Source organism: Sciurus vulgaris (genome assembly GCF_902686455.1).
Source record: "Sciurus vulgaris genome assembly, chromosome: 12".
NCBI lineage: Eukaryota > Metazoa > Chordata > Mammalia > Rodentia > Sciuridae > Sciurus > Sciurus vulgaris.
The window spans coordinates 78,398,499-78,409,929 of NC_136473.1; the positions used below are offsets into that span (position 1 = coordinate 78,398,499).

The 11,431-nt window shown below is 53.6% G+C and overlaps 1 protein-coding gene and 1 long non-coding RNA gene across 2 annotated transcripts in view; one reads left to right on the forward strand and one right to left on the reverse strand.

Annotated features, from left to right (window-relative positions):
• CDK18 (cyclin dependent kinase 18) overlaps positions 1 to 10,909 on the reverse strand; it is a 37,260-nt gene extending 26,351 nt beyond the window's left edge. Inside the window, exon 1 of the mRNA XM_079107881.1 lies at positions 10,789 to 10,909. Coding sequence (XP_078964007.1) covers positions 10,789 to 10,885 — 97 coding nt within the window. The 5' untranslated portion in view covers positions 10,886 to 10,909. The remainder of the gene's footprint in view (positions 1 to 10,788) is intronic.
• Positions 74 to 7,709, forward strand: LOC306642264. Its single transcript, XR_013758447.1, has 4 exons — positions 74 to 277; positions 593 to 754; positions 3,550 to 4,626; positions 5,725 to 7,709. It is a non-coding gene; the product is annotated as an uncharacterized lncRNA (long non-coding RNA).
• Positions 10,910 to 11,431: the final 522 nt, after the last annotated feature.

The window sequence follows — 11,431 nt, forward strand, 5'->3', positions numbered from 1 at the left end:
GAGAAGCCCGGCCCCCGCCGGAGTTTTTCACTGTGCAAATTGACTCCGCCCCCGTCCCTCCCGCCCTGCCCACTGCCGCTGCCAATCCCCAGGGCTCCCTCGGTCCCGGTGCCCACCCCTTTCTCCCACTCTGGGAACCGGGGTCCAAGTGCCTCTTCCTGTTTCCTTCGCGGGGCTGTCCCTGAGAGCCTGGACTAGGGGGATAAGGCCCTCAAGACTGGATCACCCCACGACAGGGGCCCTAGAGGTGGTTCCCCCAAAGCGGAGCTCTCTAAAGGTAGCTCTCCTACCTGAGTCTGATCCTGGACCTAGCACCGAGTGTCCCGATGTGCAAGCATAGGTTCTGTTTGCCATTGTCTAGACAGCAGTAGCCCTGGGACTCTATTCTGCCAGTGGGACTTGTCACTTACCTTCCAGACTAAGTTCTCACCTGGTCAACTCAACGTCTCCAGGGTCCCACTAAAACCCTCACTACCAACTATCTTTCACTCTTCCCATCCTGAAAGGTAACCCAGTTTGTCCTTTGGAATTAAACCCCACAGGCTAGCTGAGACTAGGTTTACAGACTAACTAGTTCTAGTTCATTTGACAGAAGAGGAAACTGAGGCCCAGAAAGAAGATTGAACTGGCCCAAAGTCCCAAAGGAGTTAGTGACAAGTCATGATTAGAACCCAGATTATGCCAGGCACCCACGCTGCAACACACTGTAATCCCAGTGACCCGGAGGCTGAGGCAGGAGGATTGCAAGTTCCAGGTGAGCCGGGCAACTCAGAGAGACCTTGTCTCAATTGAAAAAAAAAAAGGCAGAGGGTGTGTATATGTGTGGAGGGGGGCACTGGGGACATAGCTCAGTGGAAGAGTGCCCTGGGGTTAATCCCCAGTACTGGGTGGGAGGGAGTCCATGCATGGCCTTTCAACCCACACCATCTGACTGGGGATTAAAAAAAAAAAGGCTGGGTTGGCATAAAGGACACAATGTCCTCATCTGTGCCCCTCCCAGGCCTGGTTCCTTCTGAGGGTTGTGAGAAGAGGTGTGCCTCAGCTCAGGGGGGACCAAATTGAGGAGTTCTGCGTCCTCTGCCCTGCCAGGGGCACTGGGGCCAAGGTCTCTTGAAGAGGGGTTAGGCCACACAGTGTGCTGTGTTCTACCCAAACCCTTTCCCTGGGGAGATGTTCAGAGTAGAATAATTTCCTTTTGGAAGACATCAGCCTAAGGTCCCACCCTCAGCTTGGACACAGAAAGAAGACACGGGGCTCATGCATGAGAGTGACCCGTGGGTAGTCGTCAGGAGCATCTCATGGAGAGCCTCCCAGCTCTTTGCTACCTCTGCTTTCTCTGCCAGGGCATGCAGATTTCCTGGCATGAGCGCTTCGTAAAAATGAAGCTGCCAAGTGTTAAAGGGTTGCAAAGAGTGGTTGGATCCGGAGGGTTGAGACTGTGGAGAAGAAGCCACCTGCCTGACTCCATAATCCATGTGTGTAGTGAGAACACTGGGGAGAAGGAAGGCTGTGCAGAGGTAGGGGAAGGCAGGCAGGAAAGGGGGAAGGACTATGGCTAAGGACCTGTGTTTACTAGAGGATTAGAGAGAATTTGACCAAAGGGCAGAGTTTCAAGGAGCCAGGGGGATGAGATAGAGGTCTCAGCAAATATTTTCTAAATATCTCTCATATGCTGAATAATAGGCAGGTCTCTGGGCCCAAAAGATGAATAAAACCCAGTCCCTACCCTCCAGGAGTTTGTGGTCTAACAAGGAAGGGAAATTAATAGGATACTTGTATTAGTTAGCTTTCTATTGCTGTAACAAATACCTAAGATAATCAACTTTTAAAGAAAAAAGGTTTATTTTGGCTTGTACTTTGGGAGGTTCCAGTCCATGCTCAATTGGCCCCATTGCTTTTGAGCCTATGGCAGGACAGTACATCATGGCTGATCAAAGCTGCCCATATCATGGCTGGAAAGCAAAAGAGAGAGGAAGAGGAAGGGGTGGGGGTTCCACCATCCCAGTCAAGGACACATTCCCCCAAAGAGCCCAGGACCTCTCCCCAGGCCCCACCTCTTAAAGGTTCCACCACCTCCCAGAGGCACCACACTGAGGACTGAGCCGTTAACACACTGGCCTTGGAGGACATTTCAGGTTCAAGCCATAGCAATGCTGTAGGCAGGTTAGTGCCAGGGTCATCCTGGAGAGTGGTTCTGCTGCGCTTGAGCTGAGGGCTACCAGGGGAGAGGACGAGGGAGGAAGGAAGGTCTTTTTTTTTTTTTTTTTCCAGGAGGTCTGATGCCATGACCAAGTGCAGTTCTAGAAGACTAAAGTTTAGAGTCTGGGCTGGGCTGACCCTGCAGAGGGAGCAAGGTGGGGGCCTGAAGACCCCACGACATACACGGTGGCTAAGGAGCCTGGCCCCTATCCCCAAAACATGAGCACCACGGAGCATTTCAGAGGCAAGCAATCTCCCCGGGTCTGTGACTCGGAACAGTCTTCTGGCAGCCGAGTGGAGGACTCATGCTGGAGGACTATGTGGAGATGGAAACCCCAGTTTGGAGGCTGAGCCTGGTGAAGATGATGCAGGTTTGGACCAGAGCAGCAGCAGCAGCAGCAAGGAGAGCAGAGAGATTTGGGAGACAGAGTCACAGAGCTCTGCACCTGTTTGATTCTGGACCATAAGGCAGTGAAGACAGGCAAGGTTGGAAGCACCAATGTAATAGGCTGAGCAGGGCCTGGAGCTTCTGAGGTGTGCCTGGATTCCTAGCACTCCCTTGTATTGCTTTGTGATCTTGGGCCAGTGACTTAACCTTTCTGAGTCTCCTTTTGCAATCTGACACTAAAATCAGTCTTGTTGTTCATATTAGAGACAATGTATGCCAAGGACCTAGCATAGAAGTTGGCTCATATAGGAACTCAATAAAGAGCAGATATGATTACTATCATGTGTTCACTCAACAAACACTTATGGACTGCCATGTGCCAAGGACTGTATTGATCTTTGGACTAGAGGGATGATTTTAAGTTTCAGTTCTGGCTTTCAAGCAACTCACTGTCCACTGGGAGAGAAATGTGCAGAGAGATGTCATATGTGTGGGCAATATTGGCTAGGGCAGAGGAGAAGGCCTCAACTCTGCCCCAGAAGATCAGGAACAAATTCACAGGGAGCAGGGACAGCCTAAACACTGTACAGCCGGCCACCAGCTCATCCCCCATCCCTGATCCCCATCCCTGACATGGAACTGCATTTCAGAATCTCTGATGTCATCAGTTGTGAAGGAATCACCTTGTTTCTTGGGATTGCAGAGAGGGATGGGCTGCAGATGGGTGTCTCTGTGGAGCCCAGAGAATGGGACGTGGAGACTTGGCAGCCCCAGAAAAGGGCCTGTGCAGATGGGCAGGGAGAAGCAGGGAGGCATGGAAGGGTGCCGTTGTGTACGTGGGTGGGGCTTAGGGCTATATGTCCTCATTTTTCTGCTTCCTGTCTAGGCCCTTCCAAAAATTCTCTCCAAACTTTTTGGTGTCACCTCCCAATTTTCTTTCCATATGTCTCTCAAAAGCCCAGGTCAATAGAAGCCACACCACCTAGAGCCTCTACTGAGGAGGGATGTCCACCCTGCTGGCCACCAAGCAAGACCTTGGACTTTAAGGCCACATAGACTGTGTGACCTTGGGCAGGCCACCTCTGACTTATTTCCTGTCTGTAACTCAGGGATGGTAACAGTCCCTCTCCCCTGGGGCTGCTGTGAGATTCCGATGAGATGTGAACTTGGCACCGGGTCAATGCCGTCTTCCTTCTCCGCAGCCCATTGACTCCTCCCTGCAGAGGGTCAGACAAGAGCCTGGCAGCTGGGAGTCCCACCTCCACCCTACCCCCAGGGTACCCTGGCTGGGGGGGGGGGGTCCCCTCCCCTGTGGGCCCTGCAGCGCTCTTTTCCTCTGCAGCCCATGGTGTCTGTAGCGTCCCTGGGAGGTCCTGGTCACCCTAGCAGCACAGCAGTGATGCAGGCTGGCCTCAGAGCTTGAGACCAGGCCCAGCGGCAGCCCAGCCTACTCCCCGCTCTGCTCCAGTCTCCTCCTTGCTGCTAGTGACATGCCACTGCCCCACAGCTAGGACAGGCGTCCCTGGGTGCCTGAGAGCTGAATGGGGAAGCTGGAAACAGCTCTGCCCTACAGACTGTGTGGGCAGCACATTTGAATAGCTTCTGAAAACCCAAAGTTCAAGTCCGCCCCTTTCCTCTATCTCAGGCGCAGCTTCCAGACAGGGAGAGCTGGCCAGGGAGAACCTCCTTTCCACCCACGGCCTCTCCTCCCCTCTGGCCCTCCCCACACCCAAGCAGGCACAGCCTCCGAAAGCACCACAGGGCCCTTGGAAAGCTGGAGATCTGATTCTGCCCCTGAGATACAAGAGGTGCTTTGTTTATCTGAGCCTCAGTTTTCCTCTTCAGCAAAATGGGATGTGAATGTCCACCTCTTGGGATGTGAGAATTAAAAGGCCGGAAGGTGACCGTGCTTTGTGAACTGTCAAGCCGTCTGCATGTGTAGGAGATCATGAGTGTTTGGCTCACGGGCCCTCCTCAATCAAGTGAAGACATGCGAAATGGGAAACCAGCAAGGATAGAGAAACTCACTGCAAGAGCAGGTATGTCCTTGGCAGGGAGGAGAGAGATTGGCAGCGGAGACCAGGGCATGGATGGACCCACTGTGGCCCAACTGGTTTGAGGCGTATGAGTCAGTGGGGACTGCAGGACTTGGTCAGGTAGAGCCAATTCTTGCTCCTCTGGCTAAACTCAGATCATTATGTTCCAGTGATTTATGGGGAATGGGGGTAATTTGGAGAAAACTGCCTTTGATTTGGTTCTAGTGTGATTCCAGCCAGAGCCCAGGACTTCCCGCTTCATCTCCCTGCCAAGCATCACGTCCTCTTTTCACTGATTGCATTATATACACAGGCATGTATGTGTGCATGCATGTGAACACACACACAGCATGCACGACCACTCCAGACTTCAGTGGGGCAGCAGCTGCATCCCCAGAGGGTTCTGGGACAGGGTGGCCATATAAACAGAATTATCCAATCGTAAGCCCGTTGACCCTAGCAACCATCAAACCAATTAGAACTCACCCCTGCATCCAGCAGCGCCTTCCAAACTTGCAAGTGCACACACACATGCACAAACACATGCGTGCACGTGCACACACACACACACACACACACACACACACACACACACACTTTCTTTGGGCTGAAGCATTGCCATGGCAACGAAACCACCATACAGGGCTGGAGTAAATGGGAAAGTGCCCCTTAGCAACAGGACTGAAATGGTCACTAAGGTGAGGAGGCAGGCAACACTGGTGGGGGAGGTCACTGAGAGGACCTCCAGGCATTGGGGGAGAAGGGAGAGAGCTGGCTTCCCTGGGCTCACTTAGCCCATTCTTTTAGTCCTGGGCCTTGGTTTGCTTATCTCTAGAATGGGACCAAAGACTCCTACTTGTATTGTGGTATGCGCTTAGAGCATGTAATTACTTTTCAACTAATAAATGAGGAAAGATAGATTTTCCTCTCAGAGGACCTTAAGAATTATGACACTTCTGGGTAAAAGAGAATTGACCAATCCCCAGGAAGACCTAAAATCTAGCTCCTAAGTTCATCAGAGAGTTAACCTCAAGTCTAGTTGAAACATTTATTCAGTACCTACTGGATGCTCAGACAGGTGCTGTTTTCAGCTCTGGCCAGGTAGACTTTGAGGGACCAATAGAACTTCTTGGCTGAGTCTTTGAGAAGCACCCAGGAAGCCTGTCGGATGGGTCCAGGACAGGTGTTATGGAGGTGGCAGACAACCTCAGGAAGCTTGGGTCCAGGTCAAGGAAGAAGGCCAAGCTTGAACCTCACAGGCCCACCTTAACCTGGCCTCTGTTCACATCCCACAACCTCTGCTGCTGTCAGTCACCTTAATAAGAACTTGACAATGGGCCACTCTGCCCGTTTGCTTCTGATGGCTCCCGGGAGGGGGCCTCTTGGTCCCCAAGCTCACCTTCAGACTCTAATGAAATCTGAGGACCCCCTCCCAGGACTGAAAACACACATAACTCTTCCCATTTGCTTTCAGGAGCTTTGGGCCTCTTCAGGTTCACTCAGGAGCTCACTTCATGGAGGCGTGACCTAAGAGGTCCCTTGTGACCTGGCCCTGCCTCTGTTGGCAGCTCTTCTTGATTTCCTCCGTCTCGTGCTTTCCAACCACATCAAATTACACGTACTACACACACCACTGTTCCACCGCCTCAGGCCTCATATTCCCACTGGGATTGGAGAGGCTTTCTCCTTCACCTCTCACCTAGTAAACTCCTATTCAGTCTTCAAAACCCATTCTAGGAGTCACCTTCTCCTTGACACACATGGTCCCCGATGCTGTCTGGACATGCTTCATCGCTGCCCAGTCTGAAGCACTTCTGCCCTGTGTACGTCTCTTCCTGTCTGTCCCCTGAGGCGCAGGGCTCCACGCCTGTCTCCTTTACTGAACTATGAACTTCCCCAGGCCAGACATCACACCTTTAGCTTTTGTATTCCCAGTACCTAGCAGTCACAGGTGCGCCGCAGGGGCTGGTGAACCAAAATGGCAGAACTGAATGGGCAGAGGAAGCAGAAGAGAAGGAGCAGGTGGGACTTTAGGTGCCAGGAGAAAGGGGAGGTGGGAAGCGCCTGGAGGTCAAGGAGTTAAGGACTGCAGGGCACCACTGAATTTGGCAGCTAGGAAGCCACTGGTAGGGTGACCAGCTGTCCTGATTTGCCTGGGACTCTCCCAGTTCTAGTATTGAAAGCCCTGGACAAACAGAAACAGTCGCTCACCCTAGATTGGTGACCTTTCCAGAGCAGTTCAGAAGGTAGGAGCTGGGCAGAGCCTGGATGTGGGGAGCCGAGGGGTGGGTGCAAGGTGGGAGGGGCCCTGGATGTACCTGGCTGCTGACAGGAGGAGGAGCCTGAGGTCGGTGCCAGCCACCACCGTGCCTCCTGCCCCCGCCGCCCTGGAGAGAAGGCAAACAAAGCCGGTGGATGTCAGGGACACGGTGTACACGCTTAATGACTTCTTCCTGAAGGGCTCCAAGCACGCTACCTCGGTCACCCAACAAGTCCTGCCACCACCTCTGGTCCCCGAGGGAATGGCAACCCTCTGTCCTCTGACGTCTTGCAGCAAGCATCTGTGTGTTTTATCCAGTTGGCGTGATGGGTCCTGCTTGGACTCCTGGTGGCTCTTCTCCACTTTTGAACTGTTATTTAAGAATCTCATTTGGGGGCCAGACTGTGGCATGTGTCTATAACCCCAGCTACCTGGGAGGCTGGGGCAGGAGGATCACAAGTTCAAAGCCAGCCTCAGCAATTGAGCAAGACACTATGTCAAAAATTTTGAAAAATAATAATAAGAGAGCTGGGGGTGTAGCTCAGTGGTAGAGTATCCTCGGTTAAATCCCCAGTACCAAAAAATAAAAATTAAAATTAATAAATAGAATCTCCTTTTGCTTTGTGTAGATTGCCGAACTATTTCCAATCTGGCCTTCTTGTCCCCTGCCTCTCCCCCTCACTTTCCCCTTTCCTTCCTTCAGTTTACACTAAGTAAGTGCGGTTCATTCAGTGGGCAAGATGCCAATCACCGTTCCTGCCCTTTGGCATCTCCCAATCTGGGATCAGTCCTCCTAAATGGGGGGAGTTTTATACCCCTGAGCTGTAGGAGGGCATCCATGCAGAACTTCATCAGGTCTACAAACCATAACATTACATGCCAACATTGGCAGGGCGGGGGAGGGAGGGAGAGAGAGAGAGAGAGAGAGAGAGAGAGAGAGAGAGAGAGAGAGAGAAAGGAACGTGGGAGACAGAGAGACAGAGAATATGTCTCTAAAGACAGAGTGTCTAGAAATTGGCATGTTCAAATGTAATCCATCTGCTGAATTCAAGTCCTATTATCTGTGTGATAGGAACAAATAATTCACCACTCTGTGTCTCGATTTCTGTAGAATGGGAACAAGATAAGCCCTGTTCCCATAGAGTCACGGTGAGGGTAGATAGAATATGTACGAAAATAACAGAATAGTTCATGGAACATAGAAGATGGTTAGTATTAGTCATTGTTAGCTGCAGAGAAAAAGAGAGGAGCTCTTATGAGATTCTCAAAAGGTTCCAAGAGCCACCATCCATAGGTGAGGCCAACCTGTGTGCTGATCATGGTGGCTTCCTGTGACAGGTGCTGAAGGGGACTTAGTTTGAGGTGTGGTTGGGGAACCTTGAACTTCCTCTCTGTGTCTCTCCAGCGCCAAGTGGCTCAGGACCCTGCTCCAAACAGTTATTCAGAAATCAAGACTGTTGGGATGGACCCCCAGGGTCACTGAGTAGCGAGCCAGGTTGAGACATGGCAGGAGAAAGACCAGAACTCCATTTCCCCAGCCAGTGGGTTAGTGGGGAAAAAAGAGGCCTTTGCTCTTGATCTCATTAAAAGCAATAGCCTCCACAGTAATTAGGCACCCGTAAATTACACAGCCTGCCTCTGTCAGCTGGCTGGCACTATCTCATTAGCCAGGGTGCTGAGAGACACCACACACCCTACTGGGAGCTGCCTCATTGCCAAGTTCCTGCTCCATAATTAAACACCAAATCCCAACCTCATGGAGGCACCCACCCCCCCGCTCCTGGGAGGAAGAGGGAGACATTGGGAGGGTCAGCGCAGAGGTGAGGCCTCGCTCTGGGCCCTGCTCAGGAGAACGGTAACTAGAGGACTAGAGGTGCAAGTTGCAAGCTTCCAGCCACCAGGCCCCAGGCCCTAGGCCCTCCCACGACCTTGGCAGCAGATTCCGGAGCCTTGGGAAAGGGAAGCGACGGGGCACTGGAGGAGAGGTGGGGGCCCTGCTTCTTCCTAACTGGACACTCAGGACCCAGTGAGAAGGAATGGGCCAGGTTGGCTCCCAGGAGACCAAGAGGTCGGAGTGGTGAGGTCCTGGCTCCAGTCTGTCTGAGAACAGCCGGACACCCACACCTGCCACGCACACACTCACACACGCACCCACTCCACTGGTCTGAAACCTGGCAAAGACTGATGGCACAGATGCAGGAGTGGTCTCCAAGGAGCTAGACAAGATGCCCCAGAGGCCTCATAGCCACGACTGGGGTAGGGGGAAGCCAGCTGGTGGGTGGACATACAGACCCCCTGGCCATGCAACCAGATGTGTGGCAGGAGAAAGCCCCTCACTGTCGAGTTTCTCCAGCGACACCCGATGGCGATGGCGGGGCTGGCTGAACAGCAGGGCTTTTGCTGTGCTGAGCGGGGACAGGAAACCAGACTGGGGAGCCAAAGAGGCTGGCCCCAGCCGCCTCCTCTCCCCGCTCCCACGGAACCCTGGGCCTCCCTTCTAAACCTATTTTGAACAAATGTTTAAAAGATGTCCCAATGAAAAGATGCCAAGTGAGGAGCCTGTCCTGGGCACCCACAGGTCTCCAGCCATCCGTGACCACCAGCCTGAGGCTAGAGAGGAAGCCCCAGGCTTCAGCCGCCCAGGGTGAAGAAGGAAGCGGGAAGAGAAGGGACAGAGGGCAGTGGCGGGGCCTGGATGCTCCCGCCGCTCTGGATCCTAATGGGAAAGGACAGAGCCACAGGGAAAATCATCCAGCAGGAAGGTGAACTTACTGGGGACAGACAGGGGAGACCCAGAGGCCACAGCCTCTGAAACTCCGAGGGCGTGCGTGGAGGATGTGGATGCTCCTTGGCGTACATTTGCATGACATTTCACATTAAAACCGAGCCATTGGATTGGTGGCCAGCATCCAGCTGTGCCCAGGGACCTGACTCTGCTGACAGGCAGAAATCTCCCCCAGCCCTGGCCCTCCCTGGTGGGTGTTCTGGCTCCGAGTGCCCCAGGTCAACACTATGATTTTTGGCACCCCCTCCCTCAATGTGGGCAGGGAGAGGTGCGGACAGCCTTTGGTGGTGACTCATGGTGTTGTCCTCTGAGGTTAGCACAGCCCAGAGAAATGCCCGGGCAGGCTGTGACCCCCTCACCTCTTGCTAGAAATCCCAGCTCTTGGCCTGGCTCAGTATGTGCCCATCGTGGAGGGAAGCCAGCTGTTCTGCCTCAGCCTGAAGGAACCAAGCCCCCAGCCCGTAACCCCCTGGGACCAGCAGGGAGTCCTTGGCCACCCTCAAGTGAACCCATCCCTGGAGTCACAGCTCATTTCCCTAATTTCCTCCTAGACCAGCTTCCCCTTTTCCTGCAGCCGGGGAGGGACTGGGGCCCCAGAGCAGCCAGGTGTGGCTCAAGGGATGGGAGTGGGGCTCAGCAGGACAGGGAGGGGTCAGCAGGGGTCAAGAACGGGGAGCAGCCTGGACAGGTGCAGGGTGGGGGCACATTAAGGGAACTGAGGCAGAGGCAGGGGGTTACCCTCACAATCCCTTTTCCTCAGGGGTGAACCCCGTGCCCAGAGACTCCCAGGAACGCAGCCTAACTGCATGATAGGGCAGACACCAGGCCTGTTCAGCTCCGACACACCTGGGTGATCAGCTGGGTCCAGGGATCCTACACCCAAATGAACAGCCATGTCCAATCAAAATCATCAGAATGTGTCAGTGACTACCAGGTGAAAACGCCCCAGTGGCTAGGCCGCAGTGGTAAGTCCGCTGAGCGACTAGGTGTGACCAGACACAATACCTGATGTACCGAGCAGTCCCAAATCAGACCTATGCCAAATGACCTGGCAAGAAAGACCCATTCCAGGGGACCAGCCACTTCTGGTGCCCACCCCAGTCTCACGGGTAGGAGGTACCTGGCAGTGCCTCAGGTAGCCTCTGGAAGGAAAGGATTTGTGACCTGGAATCTGTTCTTGCCCACAGGGCCCGGGGGGCCTCGATGTCTCGCAGCATTTCTTCTTTCCCAGGATTCCAGCCGTTCACAAACCCGCAGACCACTGCTGACTTCGCTCTTAATTAAACAGCTGGCGGCTGAACTTGATCCAATATTTGCTCCTGGAGAGAGGGCAAGGGGCAGGCGTCACCCCAAATGGCCGAAGGTGCAGCTGTCTGTGTTCTGGGGGAGGGGAAGGGAGAATTGGTTCCCTTTTCTGGAGACCGAGTGTTTTTTTTTTCCAGATCTGAGGTATCCCCCTACCCTGGAGGAGGGACTGGAAAGGAACTTTGTCCCCAGGGAATGAGCCCCGAGAGGGATGAAAATGAAGAGATGAGGGAGCTCAGAAACCCAAACCACCCCTTGAGACAAGAAGGTTACTGGTCCTGCCAGGTACCCCTGTGGGATGCTTCCAGGAAAGGGGGCTCCCCACAGGAAGGGGGCCTTCTTTTCCCTGAAAGGGGGTGGGAGGAGGAAAGAGAGGGACTTGGGCAAGACCCTCACTGAGGAATGGAAGCAAGTGCTTCATGAGGACCAAGGCTGGTGACTATCCCCTCCCCCACAGG